Source organism: Phlebotomus papatasi, chromosome 1 (genome assembly GCF_024763615.1).
Source record: "Phlebotomus papatasi isolate M1 chromosome 1, Ppap_2.1, whole genome shotgun sequence".
Classification (NCBI taxonomy): Eukaryota; Metazoa; Arthropoda; class Insecta; order Diptera; family Psychodidae; genus Phlebotomus; species Phlebotomus papatasi.
The window spans coordinates 90030920-90055622 of NC_077222.1; the positions used below are offsets into that span (position 1 = coordinate 90030920).

At 31.5% G+C, this 24703-nt stretch overlaps 1 protein-coding gene across 1 annotated transcript in view; it reads left to right on the plus strand.

Annotated features, from left to right (window-relative positions):
- LOC129809660 (small conductance calcium-activated potassium channel protein) overlaps positions 1–24703 on the plus strand; it is a 236796-nt gene that overhangs the window by 76677 nt on the left and 135416 nt on the right. Inside the window, exon 4 of the mRNA XM_055859676.1 lies at positions 5113–5214. Coding sequence (XP_055715651.1) covers positions 5113–5214 — 102 coding nt within the window. The remainder of the gene's footprint in view (positions 1–5112; positions 5215–24703) is intronic.

Genomic DNA, 24703 nt, shown 5'->3' on the forward strand with positions numbered 1-24703 from the left:
GTGTGTGGATGATGATAAGAAAAAAGTGTATGTTTTTAGCATTTCAATGGCTACAGCATCTTGGGCCAGAGACATGAGGTAGATAGCCTGATGTGCAAAAATCACAGTCATGACGTTACAAATGATGGGTTGAAACACCTGAGCAAAAGAGAAATGAGGGGATTTCCTTTTTGATACCAAAATCATACTGAAAAATTTTTCTATATTCTTTTTCTTTGCCTTTTTGACTTATAAGACATGAAGAAAAAATGACGTTGAGGAAGATTTAGGTGAATATGAATTTTAGGGGCAGAATACGAGGGGTTTATGACTCTTCCCAGAATTCAGGAGAATTGTCTTCATGATAATCCGTTTCTAAAACTTTTTTTCGATATATTTTCCTAAGCAAATGGGTAAATAAGGGAACTTTATACACACAGTTGAGTTAATCAAAAGAATCCCTTTTTTGTTGATGTTGTGGATTTGATTTTGAATTCCTTTATCAATTTCCTTTTCAATACCAAAATGAGAAACTTTAAGAAAAGTTTCAGTTACAAACTGAAAAGTTCAAGCGAAGAAAGATTAATATTTCATGAGCATCAAGGGATAAAGCTGTATTTTTTTAGAGTTTAAAAAATATTAATTAGGGGAAAGTACTCTCCCTTCGAACGTACTGCCTTCGAATAATGTGAATTTTCTTTCATTTTTCATAAGAGATTTTTTTCTTAATTATCACAAAATTATTAAATTGATTATAAGCCAACTATTATTCACAAAAATTCACATTATTCGAAGGCATGAATGTTCGAAGGGAAAGTATACTTTTCCCTACTATGCATGGAATCTTTTGTATAGCGTGAAGTCACATAATGTGGCCAGGTATAACAAGAATTGGCACAATATTCCTGTTTTTAAGTAAGACTAGACTGATATACATACTGTAAAGTTGTGTGGATTTCATATTTTACAAAATAAATAAGAATTTATACAGTCTGATACTTAAGTTACACTCTAATTTTAAAGCCTAGAAAATGACGATTATTCTTTGTTCTTTTTATTTAAAATTACTTAAAGGGGAAGTCTGAATTAGAATGTCAAAATGAGAGGTGGAGTAAACGCGCTTCAGAGTTTTGGGTTTCCCAAACTTTTGTTAATCTTCTCGACGCTCCTTTGCTTCTATTCCTGTATCTTCGAAAATATTTCGAATTGGCTTTTGCAAATTTTTATGGTATAGATAATTTATCTATACCTTTAAACAATAAAAAATATATATTCAGGTTTCCTCGTTAAGGGGTAACGTAAGTCACGAAAACTGAAAGCAAGTAGGAGGAAGTGGGGTACCTTTGAAAGTGGGGCATCTTTAAAATTGGGATTTTTCATCTACTTTTAAATGTAATTGAGCCATGCTATAATGTAATTTAGCTTCTCAACCTGTTTGTGCAGCTAAATTATATCACGATAAGGCTCAATTTTATTTAAAAATAGGTGAAAATCCCAATTTTAAAGGTGCCCCAGTTTTAAAGGTGCCCCACTTCCCCTTATACAAGATTTAAATTATATTTCCTATTATTTTCATTTAAAAAATCTGAAAATTCAGCCGCTGGGACCTGTATTTTGGAGACCTTTTTTGAAGAAAACTTATTATGTGGTGGACAAGATATCTTAGAGTATATTCATCAGAAATAAAAAAAAGTCTGTTAGCAGACGAATTAAACTCGTACTTGAAGGATGGATTTTTATTTCATTTTTATCACAAATTATTTTACAAAACAGAACATGGTTTAAAATAGGCCAAAAATGTTTGTTTTCGTATATGAAAGAAGTTGGCATTCACTTAATCTAATACGGGCTTCAGACCTAACGCTTAGCCATCTGGATTAACTCCTCTAATTCCCAAAAATACAAATTTTAATTTTTCAAAAATCAAACATTTTTCAAAAAAGATTTTTTTTTTGTTTTTTAATTTGTGATGAATCTTTTCTGAATAATCGCGACTACCGCAAAATAAGTTTTTTTTTAAAAAAAAGTATTCGAAAATCTGGGACAACGAGATAGGGGAAACCGGGATATAATTAGCCACCAAATGAAATTTTTCATTGCGTAAAATTTGTACAAAAAATGTTTGTTTGAGGCTGATAAATATTTCAATAAATTGGAAGGGAAGTATATACTTCGAATAAATAATGGTTTTCTCAATATTTCTTAGAAGGCAAACTATAAGATACCACTATCTAACTATACGTAGCTAATTCTGCCTCGGTCTCCCCTAATTTATTGTCGATAGTATCGACTGTTGATACTGAAAAATTTAAACGATAGTTGCACTTTACGTAGCTAAAATAGATATTTTCCAACAATGAGTAAGAAGTTGGCATTCACTTAATCTAATACGGGCTTCAGACCTAAAGCTTATCCATCTGGCTTAACTTCTCTAATTCCTCATCAGGCATTATTTTTTAAGGAATTGCTGTTTAGGATTGGATATTATAGGCAAATGATCCGTTATATTTTCAAAAATCAATAAAATATATTCTCACTTTTTTATTTAGATTTATGAAACCTTTAGAAACTGGGCTAAACCTCCAGTCTAAAGCCGGCATAAACAGATACAGATTTATCGATATTATCGATTCGATAGTATCGAAAAGTCACCATACCAACTCCAGGTCACAACGGTTGAATTTTCAAAATTTTTAAATAAGTTTTCAGAAAATATAGTTTAAGTTTTGGATTCTCATGTACCTTAGAGCTTCCCCTTAATATATTTTTTTAATTTGTTGAAATAATAGAATGGAAAAAATTATTGTTTAGTTTCTCTTCGTGACCCATGTAACCCCTTGCGTTGAATTGGTCAATATAGTTGTGACTCCGCTGTAAATTTTGCATCCTTTGAAAAAAAACATCTTGTTAATTTAACAAGAAAAGTTTCGTCAAATCGATGACCAACTGGATCTTGTTAAAAGTTTCTCAATAGGATGTTTTTCCAAATAAAATGTAAGAAAAAGTTTTGTCAAATTGGTGAATAACATCGATTTGGAAAATTTTGAACAAGATCCATTAATCTATTTGGCAAACCATTTTATCAAAGTAGTTTCGGTTAAAGCAAGGAGCTCTGCATATGGCAGAACGGGGATGTTTTGAGGGAGATCTAGTTCATGACGCTGGGATTTTTCCCTCTTTTATTGAACAAAAAGGGGTAACAGATTTTTAAGGTAGTTTTCTAAAATTAAATTACAAAAATGCATCTGAAAAACTTGATATCAAACATTTCCGATCTCCCCTATGTGCCTCCTTGTTGTTGATTCAACTCGTATAAGTTAATTTTTTTAGGAAATTCGTTAACACAATTAAATAAAATGCGGCATTACTTTACTAGATTTTTTTTAATATTTTAATAAAGAGACAGTATTCAACCTCTTAAATAAGTTTCTTACAAAAATAATTTCAGATCATGTGTCTTATAAGGGCTATAGTATCGCGAAGTTGATGTTATTTTTTTAGTTTCTAAGGGAATTGTATAACAAATCAAAATCACTTTTGTAATTTTAATCTCCGCCTATTAGACGGATAGTCACTCCCCCTACAACATTTCCAACTTGAAAATTGGCACAGTGCATTTTATTTTTGTTATATTCTACTCTATAATTTTTGTAATTTCTATATTTTGGAGTTTTACATTAAATACTGTAAGCTACAAGAGAACGTGACTAACTTTTGACTTCAGATAAAGTATTAAAAGGGGCGTGGCTTATTTTCCAGAGATCTTTTTCTAGTTGAATTTATATAAGTGGTTTGATTGGTAATTCTTTATTGTTTCCACAAATAATATAAAAGTAATCCAATTTCATAATTTTATTGGGAGAGGACAAAGCCTAAAACTATTATTTGAATACAGGAATTACTTAATAGGTCCCTTGCAAGAAGGTCCTGTTGCTCTATCGAATACTGTGGTACCTTTATTTTTTTAATTATTAAATGAATTTTAAACCAAATTCACCATCGAAGCATATAAATCAGTCAAACTTTAATGTTTCAGCAGCCATTATAAATGAAACAACTTTTCTATAAAGGCTTTTATGTGAACACTTTAATAAATACAAATTTTTAAATTTTCTATGTTCGTTTCAAATAGTATATTAAATTTAAATGGTGGTATAACAAATAAATATTGCAAACAATATAAACATAAAAGTTCCCCTATCAAAAATATTTATTTCAAATTTATGAACTTCACAAAATTAAATATGCATTTTTCATTTTAAATAATTTTTGAAATTCTTTGTTTGCCTTTTAATTTATAATATTAAATATTTAATCCCTAATAATATTTTACTTCCATTGCCTTCTAAAATTTGGCTATAGCTTTAAATACTTTCGAGCTTTAGCCAATCAGAAAATGCGATGGGTTTAAATATTTTATGGGATTTATTAAATACAGATAATGCTTTATCCATTTTAATTTTAAAGCAAATTGAATTTTCCTGTAGTGCAAAAAATATTTAAATGGGAAAATAGAGTAACAATCGTTCCGTTGATCTTTTTCCAATAGAGTTGTTTTGACTTCATGATATTCTACAGAATTAAATCGTAATAGAAAAACCATTTGCAGTCAAACACGAAGGATTTGATGACGAAAAATCGTTTTAGATTTAGATATTCCCTGAATCCTGAGGAAGAGCTGAAATTGAGTTGCAGGGTGATTTTTCAAAATGACAAAACCACAATGGAAAAAGTCAGTGAAAAGGAGGAAAATTGTGAGCATATGTGTGCACAAGAAGAATAAAAAAGAGGCACAATGCACAGGGAAAAAAAGGGGGAGTAAATAGGGTGAAGAAAGCTTCCACAGAGTCTGCATAGAATTTTATGAAGACGAAGACTCTCATAAGGCAACAATGTGGCCTTTGTGACGATAAATAAATTGTATTACATTGAATTTTTTTCCTTTTTTTTCGTTAGTCCCACGACAATTTCACAGATTTCTCTTCATCTTTCTCATCACTTTCTCTTCATATTCTTCTTTTTCATTTTTTAAAGTAAAAGAATTAAATAAAGTCTTATGAGGGAGAAATGCTTAAACGAAAGAATAATTTCTTCTTGGAAAATTACTTCTTTTCTGTTAATTTCTTGCTATAGGGTGTTCTGCTGTGTCCCCAAACTCTGTCGCAAAGCAGACGTACGCGTCTACGACGCGCCTTCACCGAGGCTACCAGCGATACCATGCAATATGTTAGAACGGTACATAAATTTACTACAAAGTCACTTAAAAAAAAAGATTCTTATCAATCATTTTTATTCCTTATAGTCACACTTTTCTGTTTTGATTACTTTGTCCAGCATTTCCGCATATAGATTGCAATTTTGCAAATATTTTATTTCTTTTATTTAAAATATCCCCTCATTTTGTCCCATTGAGACAGCTATTTTTACAAGGCGCATTGATGTAGAACAAATTGTTCAATGTTCATGACAAAATTAATTTTTGAAAAATTGATTTTGAGCAAGAAATTCAACAGCAAATTTTTTTATTGATATTTTTTGCAAAAGAATTTCTTGGCCTTATTTCATTCTAGTAGATGATGCACAACCAATTTTCCAAAACATTTATTTATACAGAGAAAACTTGTCTCCACAAACTCTTTACAAAATTGTTTGCGAAAAGTTTATCCAAAATTTGCAAAGTTTTGTGTTTTTTTTTCTTTTTCAAATTTCTTTAATAAATAAAATTAAAATATAAATCTAATGATCTAGTCTAGAGAAATAATAGCTTTAAAATCCAAATAATTATGGTCAAGAAGTGATAGGGGATAGGTATGTTCTGTTATTTTTTTCTAGTCATTTGATATTCAAAGAATTATTTTCTAAATTAAAAATAATAAAAATAATAAAAATCTTGCAATAATTTACATCTTATTGAGTGATTGGTTAGAGCTTTTTATGATTCAAAGCTGTAACCGATTAGCCCAAAGGATGATCTTAACTTTATAGAATTAATATTCAATAATTATTTTTTCATTACCTATTATCAAGATATTAAACATTAATAATAAATATTTAATCAGATGAAATATTGTAGTTCTATAGCATTTTTCTTATTGGCTAAAACAGCTAAAACTTTCCATGCTTTGAAAGCTTTCAAGCTGTTTTACGCAATCAGAGAATAAGATGGGACTACACAGAAAGAAATATTTTGTAAAATTGTTCGTAAATTCCTTGTGAATTCCTAATGAGGATTTGCGAAATGCTCGTAAATCGTACTACCCACTAAAAAGTTCGTAAAAGTTTGTGTACTTTTTCACAAATACGGTTCGTAATATGATCATTTGACGAACATTCCTTGAACTTTTTATAAATATTTGTTCGTAAATATTCGTAAACAAAAAAAATGTTCGTAAAATTTTGTGAAACATTTATTCGTACATTTTTGTCTGTCTAACCAAAATTTAGGAACAAATGACAAAATTGTGCAAACTTTTTTTGTGTGTTTACGAACATTTACAAACAAATGTCTGGAACAGAACAAAAAATACTCGTCAAGTGATCATGTCACGAACAATGTTTGTAAGAGAAAAGTACAAACATTTACGAATTTTATTTGTAAATTGTTCGTAAAGACAAAGACATGTTCGTAAAATTTTGTCAAACATTAGTTTGTACATTTTTATCTGTCTGACAACGAATTTTTATCTGTCTGACGAACGAATTACAAATTTTTACGAACATTTGTCTGTGTTCACGAATATTTCCGAACAACTGTTTGCAAAAAGTACAAAAACCTGCTCCTCAAGTGATCATGTTACAAATAATGTTTGCAAAAAGAGTATAAAGGTTTACAAACTTTATTTTGGGTTATTCAATTTATGAGCATTTCGTAAGTTCCGAGAAGAAATTCACAAAAATTTATTAACAATTTTACGAAATATGTTTTTCTGTGTAAAAGATTTGGTAGGATCAAATTTATTGAATGTGGATTATGCTTAAGAAATTAATTCTAAAAATGGGTTTTAAATTTTGTTGAATGCTTTGAGTAAAATTCTACAGAGGAATAAATACAAAGCTTTTGGCAAACCAGCTAAGAAATACTTGAGAATAATAGGATTTTCGGTAAAAGAAAATCATATGAAAATTGCATTGCATACAATAAGTTATTTATGTCGAATTTTGAGTTATTTGCAAACTAAATTGATTATTACTTTATTGAGCATTCAAATTGTCTATTCTCTTTAATATTTTTTTAAATAAGAAATAAGATCATTTTCAACTTATGAAAATTGGTAATATTGTCTGTGCAATTCAAGTTAAATAATGTCCAATTAACTCAATGTTTTACTTATATAACATTTTAGGAGTCTTTAATGACTATTTATAATTAAACAAAACATTAGGAAATTTTGTATTTTCATTTCAATTAATGCCCAACGCACAATAACTTTTGTTTGTAAATATCTTTGCAAAATTCCCTATGAGAGTGAGCGAAATGACTAGATCTAGGTCTCACTCACTCTCATTGAAATGTCAAAAACATGTTTACAAAACAAAAATGATTGAGCCTTGGGCATAAGTCTTATGAAGTTTGTTGTGCTTCGACTTTAATTTTTAAGAAATTTGACAATTTAAAATTATCTATCTATAGTGTGTGTCAAAAGTTTGTTGCCTAACGTAATTTCGAGAAATCACGTGGAAAAAATCATAGACATTTATTTCCTTCTTGTTTTTGCAAATTAGTTGTCTCTAATGCCCAACGCACAATAAGTTTAGTTTTGTAAATATATTTTTGACATTTCAATGAGAGTAAATGAAACAGACATCTAGACATCTCGCTCTCACTCATAGGAAATTTTGAAAATTTGTTTACAAACAAAAGTTATTGTGCATTGGGCATAATGACCAGCGCACAGCAACTTTTGTTTTTAAACATGTTGTCATAATTTTCTGTGAGAGTGAGTGAGATGACTAGATCTAGATCTCACTCGCTCTCACTGAAATGTCAAAAATACGTTTACTAAACAAAATTTATTGCGCTCTGGGCAAAACCCCCTCAACGCACAATAACTTTTATTTTGTAAACATGCTTTTGTTTTGATGTTTAAATGAGACTGAGCGAGATTTTGATCTAGTCATCTCGCTCGCTCTCATAGAGAATTTAAAAAACGTATTTATAAAAAAAAGTTATTGTGCGTTTGGCATAACACGTAGATCTCATTTATGTTTTTAGGATAATTTAATATATTTTATTTCATATATAAAATAATTGTTTGCCATAAGTTGAATATTTTTCATTGCCAAAAGTTTGTTGCCTCATTTGAAGAAGATACTCAAAATGCTCAGAACCGTTCAACAAAGTTAATGTAATTTATGTTATTTGGGCGGAATATCAAACATAATGCAACAAACTTTTGATACTCACTGTATATTGCAGATTATCTGAGAATATGTTTTAAAATTTAAATTTTTAAAATTTAGTTCAAAATCGACTGGTAACACGGGGTAAAACATTTTATTATGGTTAAAAACATTTATAAACATTTATCATTTTCAAAGGCAAAATTACCATTTAAGTCCAGTTTTTGTTTTCCTGCATCACAATAAATGTATTATTATCTTTCGATTTGTATGTAAATATATATTGTAATATATTAAAAATCGCATATTTAAATTATTATATATGATTGTATTGTTAAAAAAAAACAATTTATATTTCATTGATACATTATTTCAATGATATATTTTTATTAATTTTTATTTATTATAAAAGTTAGCTGAGATTTTGAATTTTATGTTGAATTTATTGTTGAGTTCGTGTTGAGCATTAAGAATTTACAACTAATTAACGACTATTTATTATAGAAGGAGTTTTAAGACAAAACTTTTGCAAAGTTTTTGGCAAATATTTCGCAAACTCTATCCACAAAGTCGCCCCATTTAACTTCTAAATAAAAATCATGTGCCATTTTAACAAGGAAACACTTGTATCCAACGTTTTTTAAAGAATGATTTATTAATATTGTTCCCCCTCAGAACCCCCTATTTTGTCACCCCAAAGTTTTGTAAGTAGAGCAAAAGAAAAGCTTATGTTTTTTTTATTATAGTATGTGACTTTTACTTGCAAATACACAGCATTTCACCCCCTCAATTGTTAATTGAACCACGCCCTCCCTTAATTTTGAATTGCTAAAATTTTCACAAGTGTCGTCGTCACTTCCCACTTAATCACTTTCTTTTTACCAAAAATAATTTTGCTTCTTTAATTGCTTCTTCTCTGAGCAGCACCAAAAATAACATTAATGCTGTATATAGACATTATTATATATATATATTAAACTTTTGTGTACAATAATTATACAAAACAGGCTATGTTCGACAGAAAAGGACACAGCTATACAGATGTAACAAAATTATACATTCGTCACACTCACAGGGGTATACTTTTCACAACCCCAAACGTCTTCTCTGCCACCCCACGGAAAATTAACACTAACCCATTTCAAATGGGCTTCGCGATATGGGGAGAGCTTTTACTAAACAAAAAAAAAATTCTATAGGTGTGGGAGAAAAAGCTCACACTCAATTTCTGTCCAGGAAGTTGGTAAATGAGCAAAAACAGTCCCATGTTATCACGGGAAATGGAAATTGTTTTACATGGGCTTTTTTCCCTCTGTGTATAAATTTTCATCGCTTAACTTTTCCCGTGGGAACCTGTCCAGAGAGTGCCACAAAAATTCATTCATGAAAAGCAGGGGTGTTAAAAAGTGAAAGGGATTTTGGGAGATGTTGCATTAGAAAAGACAAAGAGGTGTACCAAAAGCTTTTTATTCACAATATTCTGTTGTCATCAATCAAGCGGTATTATTACATGATGTAATCACACTGAGGATTTTTTTCCTGGATGATGCAAGACAAAATGTAAGGTGATGACAAATAATCCCTTAACATAATCTCGTCAAAAAGTGCTCTTGTTGACACTCATTATTTGATGCTGTGATCAGAGTTGAATTGGTGACTGATAGATTTTTATCTATAGACTGCTACAAAAATTTATTATGAAACCTAGATGGCGCTAATATAGATTTAATTGGAAAAATTTATCTGAGACACAAACTCATTGTTTCGATTTGCTGAGTAAGCTATGAACACAAAAAATCGCAAGGAGTTCATTTATGGTGTTACAATAATTAAAAATGAAAAAAAGAAATCTTGAACATTTTTTAGTACATGACTGTTCCCAAGTAGGGGAAAGTCGTCTGCCTTCAAACGAAAAATGGAGTTCCACATTTAAGATTTTTTTCTGAAGAATCCACAAAATGGATTTTATTTTCTACTACACCAAAAAATTCTCTTGTTCATTCGGCGTATATGATTACCTCATTTAGCACTTGCAAGTCCTCAGTTTTTCCTTCTGAGGAAATTAAAAAAGTGATGTCGATTTGTATGAAGGCAGCTGGCATAGTCTGCTTTCAAACGCAAGGCAGCTGCCTTTAAATGTTTTTTTTCACTGAGAATATTGAATCACTAAAACTAAATGGGCTATAAATGATTAGGTTGAAGCCTAACGCACTCACTAAAATCATCACTGCAGTCAAAAGACATTAAACAATAACTTTTCTTCACATTTTTCTGAAGCACTGTTTTGCACATGAAAATTTGGAAGAAAAAGCCATTGAAGTTGAAAATTGTCAAGTTGAAACATCCCGGCCGGAGCAAGATAGCAGGTTATAAGTATTTGTATGACGTTCGTCAGAGAAAAGTAGGAGTTAGATTTCACATGTTTTGATGTATGGAAAGATAGGATTTAAAGGCACACGACATTAGCATTTAAAGGCTGCTGCAGGGTGATATTTGCAAATTTTTGCCACCCACAAAAATTGTGTCATCTGAAACAAAATGTATTAACAGAAATATTAAGCCTGATTAACCTTCTATGTGTCACAATGGAAGATTTATTTGTAAAATGATTTTTACTATGAAAAATCACATGATTTGTGGAACATCAAAATTACAGTTTAGAGCTCATTTTCATTTTTTTTATCTAGCATCTAGGAAATAGGAGCTAGGCTCTCCATTTTTTGATGATTTGTGAGGATGATGGATATCTACCTAATAGTTAATAGAATATAATTTATGCTTTTGAGAACAACGAAAAAATCGCAACATTTGAAGGCTGCTGCATTTAAAGGCAGATGACTTTCCCCTACTTCAACATAATCGATTTTTCTTTGTGTTGGTTTCTGTCACGACTGTTTGGTAGTTTTGGATTGCGACAGGAACTGGGGTAAACATTCGCAATAAGATTACGAAGAAAAATCGATAGTGGTACTATTCTAATCAAAAATTAACAGGGAAAATCTTTCCTCTGAACATTTTTTTAGAACATGACTGTTTTCAAGTGCTTCAATATTATAGACTTCTCTTTGTGATAGATCCTGTCACGACTGTTTGGCCGTTTTGACAAACGACGAAGACAGTAAAAAGAGTCAAGACAAGAACTATTACAAACAAAAATCGATAATATAGAAGCACTTGAGAAGAGTCATGTGCTAAAAAAATGTTTGAGGAAAATAATTTCAATGAAAAATAATTCCAATAATTCCAATGAAAAATGAAAAGGGAAAATCTTTCTCCTGATCCTGAACATTTTGTAGCACATGACTGTTCTCAAGTACGTTAACGTAATCGACTTTGCTTTGTGTTGATTTCTGTCATGACTGTTTGGTGATTTTGAAATAAGACGAAGACTGGGAAAAGAGCCGAGACAGGGACCATCACAGAGAAAAGTCGTTAATGTGAAACAGATTGCTCAATCAGCGCGATCTCGGAAACTGATCGTCGCGATCACTGCAATCAGTGCAATCATGAAGACTAATTAGCGCAATCCGCCGATTTGCCACTCACGGTTCACTTGCTGGCTACACTTATTAACCCCCTGTATTAAACTTAAACCTTTAAGCTTCCTTTATCTTAAATTTGAGGAATTAAAAACGCTAAGTTTTCCTAGACGAGAAACCATGATAAGCGTAATATCCCTGTTGGGTGGCAAAGTATGATAAGCTTTACCACCCATTTTTTCATTACTTGTTATTCGCTGATACTTAATTGTTTCCCTTTTTAAAAATTAGTCAATCTGTGAAAAGTACACAGCGTGGTAAAGTTATTGAAAGAGTTTCTTAATAATAATAGTATGTTTATTTGAATTAAAAAATGGTGTCATTATGCCCAAAGCACAATAACTTTTGTTTTGTAAACATGTTCTTGACATTTTAATGAGAGTGACTGAGATCTAAATCTAGTCATCTCGCTCACTCTCATAGGAAATTATGAAAACATATTTACAAACAAAAGTTATTGTGTGCTGGCCATTACTCTTATGAATTCTGATGGAAAAACAATCACAAAAACTTGAAAAAAAAACATAACCTTTGCAAAACATAATTAGTATAATGTCCTACGCACAATAAGTTTCGTTTTGTATACATGGATTTAACATTCCAATGAGAGCGAGTGAGATCTAGATCTAGTTGTCTCTCTCACTTTCATAGGAAATTAAATAATTATATATTTACAAACAAAAGTTATTGTGCGCTCAACTTAAATCATATGAACCGTCACCGTTAAAGCTTGATATTTTTTGTGGTCCACAACTTTTCCGTATTACGAAATTTCACAATAAACAACATAGCAAAATATGGCAGAATTGTAATAATTTCTTCTGTTTCCATAGATATATTTTTTATTCTCTCGAAATATCCAATGCAGCCTGCAATATACATGTTTTATGATTGCAAATTACTCTGTGAATCACAATCGAAAAGAGTGAATTGATAAATAAACGGTCGGTTTATGATGGTTAATGTGATGCAGCCCTTATACTGATAATGAGATTACTTCTAGCAACGTAGGGTCGAAGGAACAACTGTTTGGTAGGCAACACCTATTGGAAATTTCGTCAAAATATTGAAATTTATTTAATGTATCAAATAGAAACAAATAATATGACATTTTTCCTCAATCTACCTTTTCCAACAAGGATAGGTCATCAAATTTAATACCCCAAATGGTACAAAATAGGGTGATAATAGGTCATGATATGATTTCTTAAAGTGCTAATAGGTGTTCGTCCGACCATATACGATTGATTATCAATATTGATTATCAATGATTATCATTCATCAACAGCATATTCACTTGGTACGTTATAAATTATTTATAGCTATGATTTTACATATTTAATAATTGCATCTATTACATTAGGTTTAATGAACGAGGTTTAGCTACAGGGGGCCAAAAACAAATTTGTAAAATTAAACCTACAAAGTATAATTTACTAAATATACCAACTTTTTGAGTGCATTCTACGTGACGATTGATCTCATCATAAGTGCATACAGAAGTGCAAATTTGATCATGCATGAAAAATGGCACTGCCCAGAATTCTTTAGTGAATATAGCGTCTCAAGTATATTGATTGACAGTCTTCAGTGTACTTTCTCTCAACTTCCAACATTCTCTCACATGAGCTTCACGAAAAAATATACAAAAAAACTCACAAAAATACGAAGTTATGTAAATTGCATGGTTTTTGGGTGGCATTAAAATGCTACAATTTTATTATTCCAACTGCTCTAATGACAACCATTTTTGGTGCTTAGGGTGGTTCATTGTTAATTTCATGTAAATTCACAATTTCTGTGTTGAAAATTGTCAGTTTGACCATTAAAAGTCTGGTAAAATGAAAAATTTGAACAGCTGGCCACGTTTGTCTTCATAATAAATAAACAATAATTATGTTTTGGCACGATATTTTCTAACACTCTATCCTCTTGAAAATTCCACCTTTTCCCAATGATACACGAACAATTTTTCCGTTTTTTTCCCATTATATTTAGGTATTTATCTTATACCGCATTCCCAATTAAAATTCTTACAATGCAGGAAGAATTCTAGGGCAAAAGTTGGATATTTCAAATATGCTAAAGCTCATGCTATTTACTGAATAATAAAATGGTCTTGGAGACAATAAAATGGATATTTACCACAAAGCAAACATGATAAGAAGGATGTTGTGGAAAAATCCTATGTTAGAGTTAAACTTCTCCAAATCTGCTTATGTGGCTGTAAACTTTTTTTTTTGTGAATGCCAAATCTGAGATATTTTGCGTGATCTACATTGAATGTGGGGCTTCGTTGAGCTCTGTGGGTGTCTGCTATATTGAAAATTATAATGGGAGTTACAGGAGAGATGGTAGTAGCAAATCCATAGCATAATACCCTTCTGTGACCGTACAAATATGGACCAAAACCACAATTTGTAGCATCTTCAATGTAAGTCTCCATTTCACATTATGAATTTTAATTTATTAATACTTAAATCTCTAAACAATTAAAATTTCTGCTACAAAACTTAATACTGAAAGTAATTGAGTCATAAAATGTGCTATTCGTAAATTGCTATTACGTTTTATTTTTTCTGAAACATTTAAGCATTGTTGGAATCCTGATAGTACCGTTAGAGTCAAATAAACTGAAATTAGGAATATATAATCTCAAATTTTCCAATTAAACTCTTTTAAACGATTTTTTTTATTTTGAAAATTCCCATAAGAATCTTAATAAATATTTACCCGTGTATAGAGTCATCGAAAACCTGCATCTTTTTAGAATCAAGCGGTATTGAATTATAACAGGAAAAATAAAGAAAACGTTTTAAGAAATTAAAATTAATTAAAAAATAAATTAAAATGGTTATTAACAATAATCTAAAACACTTGTAACGTATTTTTCTCCATTTCTCATCCGCTACTATTTTTCCGAACTAGATACAAACTCAATTTATATTAAGACAACATTTATAATAATAGTCCTATGTAAGTACTCTGTATTTTTGGGCATAAATAAAATTCCAGTTCAGTTCAAATTCAATAGATAGTCTTGAGTCCCACATTTTCTGAAAATTAATTTACGTTTCTGAAGGAAACTGGGCTTTGAAGTACTCCAATCTAGATAAATAAAACAATCATGTATTTAAATTAAATTATGGCTAGATCCAACTTCCTTTAGAAATTTGCGAAAAATAGCATTTTCAATGTAGTCCCAACATTCCCCTATATACAATCCAATTTTTTTGCAACTTTTTATCATTCTGACTTCCAAACGGTAAGAGATATCGTTTTCCGATCTTCGACGACCCCCCATAAGTCAGCATTATCTACTGAGAGAAATCCGAAAAAGTTAAAATAACATTCTGGAAATGTTAATTTTACCCTGCAGTATTGATCCAAAATCGGTGTAAATATTACCCTTTTTAGGTGTATTATGGGTTAAAGTTACCCTTTTTAATGTTAATTGTACCCTTAAATAGGTGTAAAATTAACATTAAAAAATGTTGATATATTTTTACACCTAAAAAGTGTTATAGTTCTGAAGAGAAAAAGCTAATCACACCCTCTTTTTTTCTCAGTGTATAAAAGTAATTTTTTCTTTACCCCCTGCCCCCTCCCTACCATCCAAAACCGATATTTTCTTGCTTTATTTCGAAAACGTCTCCTAGATTTTATTTTAATTTTCGAATATGGTTTGAAAGTTCTCAAAGCGAATATTTCGTCCTTAGAAACCTATGTTCGAAAAACTTTTGAATATCGAATTTTGGAAGGTCAAAGTTTAACCACTTTGAAGGGCCTATTTTTCAATCGATTTGCATAAATTTGAATATTTTTGAAAAATATTGAAATTTACAATCCGGCTGAATCAAACGTAATCGGTTATGAGTTTGCAATATACCCGAAAGTGTTTACCTTTCTCGGATTTACTTTTTTTATTTGTTCGTATGTTTATTACACATGCTAAAATATTCTAAAACCTACTTTACTTAAGCAATTTCTTATTTAAGACATTTTTTTTTAATTTGTCATTTAATTTAATCGGTAGTAGAGCGGTATGTACCCAAAAAGTATGCGAAAAGATAATACACGGATAGCTCTGTCTCGTGAGTTCGAACACTCCGCAAAGCTTGGACGCTTTTCCATCTCTTTTCTAGATGTAGCTAAACGTTTCATCCTTAAACGCTTTTTGTCGGAAAATCGCTATTTTGAATTATTCAATATCAAAGTTCAACCACCCTGGAGGGCCTATATTTCAACGGATTTGATCAAATATGGATTTATTTGAAAGGCCTTAGAATTTCTCACAAGTCTAAACTAGGTCCAATCCATTATGAACGGGTTATGAATCTGTAAGTAATTTTTGTACAAAAATAACTTCTATTACTCTTAAATCTATTTTGTGGGAGCTTTTGAGTGATTTATAAATCGAGTCAAATCATTTATGAACCGGTATATGGTAAATTATGCCTAAGTACTTTTACACCATTCCACGAGTTCGGGCATTTCGTAAAACATGGAACGCATCGCCACCTTTTTTTCTTCAGCGATTCAGGGTTATAGGAAGGGTATGGAAATTCCGTAAAACTTTAATTCGATTTAACATTTTAAGGACGAGTGGGGCACAGGCAGACACGAATGTCACAAAAACTAAAATATTTTTTTTTTGTCTATTTATAGGACAAAATAACTTACTACAGTTAAAAACATTGTTTTTGGTTTTGGACAACGGTTTCCCAGTCGTCCTTAAAGGGTTAATTGAGATGCTCAGAGCAGAAATGGCCTCTTGTATGCATTTCCCTATTAAAACAGTCCAATTCTGCTCTGAGCGTCTCAATTGTAAGTTTAATAATGCGAAACTTAATTGAATTGTGAAGTGCTCCATTTCATAAGTAGATGCTTTGGTCAGTAAATATTTCTTTTATTAATCCAAACAGACAATAATGAAGAATCCTTCATGGTATAGGGTACACTAGAGTAATTTTAAATAGTAGTCTTCAATTTTGAGACTTCTTCACTGTTTTGGATAGACAAAAAGAAAAGGAATACTATCACTAAAAAAATATCACTCTTTTGTATTTTTGTTTTTTAAATTGTTAAGCTAAAATAAAAAGGAAATCGCAAAAATTAAAATAAGTACCATTGTACCCTACATAGAAAAAAAAATTTCTTAAAATAGTTTGTAAATGTTTGTACTTTTTCATAAACATTGTTCGTAAAATTATCACTTAGCGAACATTTTTTTGTTCTTTTACAATCATTTGTTCATAAAATGCTTGTAAACACACACAAAATGATCGTAAAATTTTGTTAAATGTGTGTAAAGTTTTGTCAGACAAACAAGTACAAACAATGTTTGTAAAATAACCAAACATGCTCGTCGGGTGATCATGTTACGAACAATGTTTGTGAAAAATTACAAACTTTTACGAATATTTTACTAGGTTATACGATTTACGAGCATTTCGTAAGTTTCTAATAGGAATTTACGAACAATTCTACAATTTTTTTTCTCTGTAGAATCTAAAGACGTGAGTCCTCTGTAGCAAAACTCTTTTCAATTTAACAAGAAAAGTTTGTCGAAAGGATGTTCTTCTATGCAGAATATGGGAAGGTTTTGGCAAATGGGCGGTCAACTGGATATTGTTAAAAGTTTGTCAAAAGGATCTTTCTCCATATAAAATGTGAGAACAAATTTGATCAAATTGGTAAACAATTTGTGTGGTGATTAGTTGACTACCTAGTAGTTCCTGGACATTTCACTTTTTGTAGTTTTTTTTATGTAAAAGAAAACTTGCACTTTTCCAAACAGCCTTTGAATCGGAAGTGGTTTTTCTTCCTCTCTCAATTCTGATTGGCCTATTTCCATATCAGTTATTGTAATAATGGTAGGGGAGGCTGGGGCAAAAAGTAACAAAACGGATATTTTATTTTTTTACAAGCTACCCTAGCGCCCAAAAATTTCTAATTAGTGCAGCTTTATAGGGAATTTACTGCTCTACAACTTTGTGAAAGTCATTTTCCTCTATTTTGTAAGGAAACATATTTATCGAGCTGTTTTGTAAAAGGTAATTTTGTGACCATTCTCAAAAATGCTGGGGCAAATAGTAACAGGTATGGGATATTATCACATTTTGATTTGCTTTATTACGAGCTTTCGTAAATTTAAAAAAAATAGCTAGGTGACATATTTTCATAGGAAATTTATTCCTCTATACCTTTTTAAAACACAGTTTTTTCTATATGAACGAGAAAAGCGCTTTTTAAGCTATTTTAGAAAAAAACTCACAAGAGACTGCTAATCGTTTGAAATGATGTTTCTTTTCGCCGTGAGACATCAGAAATTGCTTCGGTCTTTGTTACTTTTCGCTCCATACCTTTTGTTACTTTTTACCCCAAGTGGTCATTTTTAATAAAATGATTTCTGGAGAAAAGAATGTTTGTAAAATTCTAAAATAAATAGGTGTTTCGTATTCAAAGAATCCAAATCATTTGGGAAATACTTACCAGTGCATCAATTTTGGAAAATAAGTAGGTAAAAATTCATATCTGTTGTAAGGAAAACATTTCAAAAATAGCGCTAAAAATTTCAATATTTTTTATCTTCTGAATTCCATGTTCGAATTCTAAAAAACTTACGACTTTGAAGAAGGTCTATGGAGGCCATCTATTGAAAAAATTTCAAACCGCTATCTCTTTTATCTTGAAAAATATTAAATTTTTAAATTTTCAATTTGTGACTTTTTACCCCAGACTTCCCTATTGTAACAAATAACATACAGCCTGCGAAGGGACATTTCCATCGTTTATTCCTGGAGGCTAGAATTAACGCTAAGACGGCGATGGACACATGAGAAAAGGGAGCGGTAAAACGACAAAATGAGATGAAAATAATTTTAATTGAAGTGAATCTAAACCATTTGTCCGTTTATCAAGACTTTCTTTCGGAGTTTGAGAAAACTGGGTCGATTGCCATGTCATTATTACTTAAATTCGTTATTTAATTACTTCAAATAAATTACGCACAAAACATAATGGGCCTTTAACAATGTACATTGTCTGTACATTGTCTGTAATAGCAGCGGAGGCGCCGGGGTGCTGTGGAAACGCCTGGTATCAGTGTCACATGGCAATCTTAAGGCATATTGTCCTCAAAGGCGGAAACTTTTGCTATTGTAGCACTTGTTCTAGGTCTCCAAAATAGGGGCTACTATAAAAAGCATAAGGGTCATGAGGGTAGAAGGTGGTGAAACATTAATGAAGTAAAAGGTTTACAATGGAAACTATCCCTTTTCTTCAGTCTTGTGTGTAATTGGGGGTGAAGGGACAGTCACATAATTGGCATAACAGGTCGATTAGTCACAAAAGAGGCAAATTTGTGGTGTTTAAGGGTTTTTTTTTTTGGTTCAAAGCAACTAACTGGGTGTTTTGTGTACGCTACAGAAGCATACACATGTATATGTATACAAAAGCTCTATGACGAAATTTTCTCAGCAATCAAAAGATTGCGGAAAGCGATTTAGAATGTTTTCTTTCCTCATTGTTTTAGAAAAAAAAAAGAACAATAAACACCCACTTTGTTAATGCTTAAGAAACATGTTTGTTATCTAAATTTAAGATTGTGTGAAAATATCATTCAACTTCAGTATGGAAAATCTCGTGGGAAATAAATTAATTTGCAATGACGGTGAAAACTGTAGCAAATTGTTAGTGTATGTCATAAGAGGATTGAACCACAAACTTTATTAATACAAAATATTTACAAATTCAGCAATTGGGGTGTTCCATTACAATAGCAAAACTGAAAATCATTTTAGCAACAATTGTGCACCGATTTCCACCAAATTTATCCAATTTAGCCAACTTATACTCTTCAATTAAATATTTTGTGATTTTTGAATACAAATACATTCTCATATTATCCTTTATTTCCCGTAAACATTGCCTTTTTGAACTTTGAGAAAATAATAGCATATATAAAATATCGCTTTTCGCAGTAAAACGAGCTCAAGTTGATGCTATTTCATACATTAATGGTAATGTCGTTAATTCAGGATTAATAGACCAATTTAAAGAGAAACTGTATAAAAGCACAAAATGACTTTTTTATAAACTCTCATAATTTTCAAATAGTTAGTGGGATGATGGAGTCATGGGAGAATGGGTGTTTTAATTTAATTTTGCAATGTAGGGGTAATTTTATAAGATTTCCCTCGAGAGCAACATTATGGCCGTTGAGTTGTTCAGAAAATTGATCGACTTTTAATAATAATTATTTGTTGGGATTTGATGATGTTTGCTCTTAGGTTTACGATTCTTGTATAACCCCACTCTCTTTTAGCACCCTCTTACTTGAAAATGTCTTAGCATCTTAAAGGGAAATTACCACTTTAAATTTAAATATTATATTTTGGTCTCAGCTGAATTCAGCAGAGTTAAAAAAAATAATAAATCAAGTGAAATTAATTCATTTTCTCTTAATTGATTGTTTTAAATATTTTGCATTTCTTGTAGAGACTGAGGCACCTTTGAATGTGGGGCAGCTTTTATATTGGGATTTTTCCTCCTAGGTTTAAATGGAATTGAGCCATATCATAATTTAATTTAGATTCTCAATCTGTTTGTGCAGCTAAATTATAACATGGTAAGGCTCAATTTTATTTAAAAATAGGTGAAAATTCCGAATTTCAAAGGTGCCCCACATTCCAAGTTGCCCTACATTCAGAAGTGCCTCACTTCCCCTTTAATCTGTACTGAAAATTGTATTTAAACATTTCTTTATCTTATGACGAGCGCACAATAACTTTTGTTTCTAAACATGATTTCAAAATTTTCTATAAGAGTGAATGAGATAACTAGATAAGTCTCACTTACTCTCATTGTTATTTCAAAAATATGTTTACAAACAAAAGTTATTGCGAGTTGGACATTATAATTTTCTAAACATAATCAGGCTGTGCAAATAAAAAATATTTCTTTTCTTAATTTTCAAAAAAAAAACTCCTCAAGAATTGGGTTAGTACATAATGGCCCATAAAAATGTCCATCACCCGTTTTTTATGCATTTTGGAATTGTTTATTAAGCCGTTAAAAAAATCAATTTTAAATATTAAAAAAGGGTGGCTAGCATCTCATGCATTGCAAAATGCTGGAACTCATGATTCCGGTGCTGTACCTCATAAATACATACGCATTATTTACTGTTAACCAGAATATACAACCGATTTTAATCGGTTTATAAATTGCTCAAATCTCGCTAAAAAGCTTAGGACTCTTACCACACCCAGCTCTTCAAAATCCTATTTATATTTCGTACCGAAATGATAGAACTGCAATAATTGCAACCCCGGTACAGTTTCTTTGAAAATTAAAAAAAAAATAACGAAATTTAATCTAATAATTCCAATTTGCGCGTATTTCACTGAATTTAATACATCTTCTTGCATGTTAATTGACATAAATAAATACTAGATGTCATTCTCTAATGCAGTATAGACTTGCACAACGACAATTCAAAATATGATTCAGAATTTGAATTATAGTGAAACACATAAATATATTTAAAAACAAATTTCCATAAGCAATGAGAATTTTCCTTTATTTGATCTGGGAGTTAGTTGTATGGAAAATACAATCGACGCTTGCAGCGACAGTTGTCGTATCTGTTTTTTCGGATTTTCAGGTTGCAATTCATTTTGAAATATTTTTAATTTTTATTTTTATTTTTAGCTCTGACACTGAGTGAGAGAAATCCGAAAAAGTTAAAATAACATTCCGGAAATGTTTATTTTACCCTGCAGTATTGCAGGAAAAATACATACACCAAAAACGGTGTAAATATTATGCTTTTTAGGTGTGTTAGGGGTTAAAGTTACCCTTTTTTATGTTAATTTTACGCTTAAAAAGGTGTAAAATTAACATTAAAAAATGTTGATATATTTTTACACCTAAAAAGTGTTAAAGTTATGAGGAAAAAAAGTTAATCCTATTTTGACCCTGTTACTGACTTCAGACCTAACGACCCAGACCAACTTACAACTCAAGCCGTGCGTGAGACAGCTTAATGGGAAACTGATGCAAATGTAATCTAATCATTATTTTAAATATAATTACGTTAAGGCGTCTCTCGACTTATACGGGTTTCAGACCTAAAGCTTAGCCATTTAGCTTAACTCCTCTAATTCTACATCAGGCATGATTTTTTAAGAAATTGTTGTTTAGGATTGAATATTAAGAGCAAATAATTCATTAGGTTTTGAAAAGTCAATAAAATTGCTTGTTATTAAAATTTTGGGGCCTTCGGGAACTGGGCTAAACCAGTTAGGCTAAACATTTAACTTCTTTAAATTCTTATCAGTCAAGAATTTTTGAAAAATTGGGACTTAAGATTTGATTCTTAAGGACAAATGATCAATTCATTCTGAAACACCAATAAATTGAATTGCTATTTAGGATTCTGACACCTTTGGGAACTAGGCTAAATCTTTAGTCTGAAGACCGCTTATGTGTGTTCACAACATAAGGCTTACCCATATGACTCAACTTCTCCAATTTAACAATTACGATTTTTTTTTAGAAAATTTTGATTTAGAATTGGATGTATTAGATTCTGAAGAAAAAAATAATTGGTCGCTATTTAGGATTTTGACATCTTGGGAATTGGGCTAAATCTCTAAATGACTAGGTTAACAATTGCTGAATAAGTCACAAGGGTTGTGCTATCTACTGACTATTCAGTCAGTAAATAATATGTTCTATCTTAGTAGATGGTAACCGGAATTCGCCGGGAAAGGGCGTCACTCTCAGGAAAACGACAACTCTTTTGGAAGCTTTCGGCTCGGTATCCAAGCCTTTATTAATGGTCGAATCAATGAGAAATTAAAAGTATTGTCTCTCAATCCAACTAGGAATCTACAGGGCATAACAGAGGATGTGGGGGCAGTTTTCTAACATCTTCTGTTATAAGAAAGTGAAGGAGATGGATCTCTACGGATTCGCCAAACCTGAACCATCGTCCGGATGTTTCGAACCTTCAAAACGCCTTTTACAGTGGACAAATCTGTAATTTGTCTTTGAAAATCTACGCTCTACAAATCACAGATTTGACCACTGAGGAAGATGCATTGAAGCGTCGAAAGCTTTGGCAAAAAAATTTGTGTTTCGCTGTCTTGAAAGGATTGCACCCCCTGACGCATACAGAGCGTGTCCATCTCCTTGACTTTCTTATGCTATTGGTGCCGTCAGTAATATAATATTTAGAGGCATCCTCTCCATCCTCTGTTATGCCTTGTAGATTCCTTGACAGATTGCCACAAAAAAACTCTTGAAAATCCTCATTGGTTCAACCACTAATAAAGGCTTGGAGCCCAAGCCAAAAGCTTTGATAAGACTTGCCGTTTCTCTTAAGAGTAACTCCACTTCCCCGACAAATTCCGGTTCCTTTCTACTAAATTTCCCTAAAGCCGATTCTTTCACAATACTCTGTTTAGCTGAGTATAAAAATATAGTAACAATCGAGGAAGAGGTTTCATTACTCTTACCATTCGCACCACAAGTTCCCAATTATAAAACAATTATAAATGGAATATTTAAATATTCAAAAAAGAATATTATAGAGCGTACAACCTATTCGACACATGAAAACCCAGTCGACGCCCGAAAGACACCAAATCCTAATCCTTTATTCCTTTGGGGCTCTTACTGTTAGAATGATTCACTCACATGAAGTGAAACATGGATGGTACTTTAAGTTCTCCAATTTCTCTTTGTTTTTAATATTATTTAGGTAAGCCTTATCAGGGCTTACAACATATTTTTGGAACCTTCTTAAATAGAATATATGTATAAAGAAAATTCAAAAAGAACAAAATCCAATGATAGAAAAAAATACACATTCGACAATTGTTGATACAAACGGCGAACTGTAAATTTGAACGCTATCTAATCCGATAAAATCTTAGACAAGTTTCTCTTGAGAGCTTTGCCACAAAGTCCCAAACATACAGCGAAAATTGTGCTGGATATACCGAAAATTCTCTAAACAAATAAAATTTTCCCAAGGAGATCTGGGAGTGTTAATTGTGGAGCTTTTGCTACTTGTGCTTTTGCCTGCCCCTTTTCCACGCCAATTGTGCATGCGTGTGTGTGTGTTCTTAAGGGATGATTCCAAAAAAGAAGATATGCCCGTCAATATCATTGAAGATAGGAGGGTGTGTTTCTTGTCGTCATTCTTAAATACAAATCGCTATGTCGGATTTTTCTTTTTGCTTGTCGTTTTCACGGAGTTGCGTGATTGAGTACAGTGTTCACGGAGGAAAGTCAAGTGTGAGGGGAGTGGTGCAAAAAATATATAATCTAAAAGAAGGAGAAAATTAAATGAGACTATGGGAATGGAATTAAGTTTAATCTCTCACTAATAAGGTTATTTCTTTTGCTCGATGGTAAAAGTTATTTTGCATTGGGGGAATTTTTGGGTGTCGTATGGATTAATTGGGATGAGATTTTCATTTGCGCTATGGCCCTTTTTCCTCTCCCCAATATTATTGACGATGATTGAGTCGGTGAGGAAAATGCTGCTTATGTGTGTTTTAAGTTTTCTGATGAAAAGCTGTGCGTGTTAAACTTCGTTTGTCGTCGCGACGCCGTTAAATTCATCGACCCATTGCATCGTTTACATCGACAGTGTCGTCGTAAGTTTTCGTTATGTCGTCACCGATCTCTCTCTCGGTTTTCCACGTTTTCCACTCGTATGGCTCTGTACCATCGAGAGCTCCAAATGCCGACCCCACCGAGTGAACTCACAATTTTTCCCACAAACTCCTCTCTCAGTTCGTTTCCAACTCTCGTTGTTAATGCAG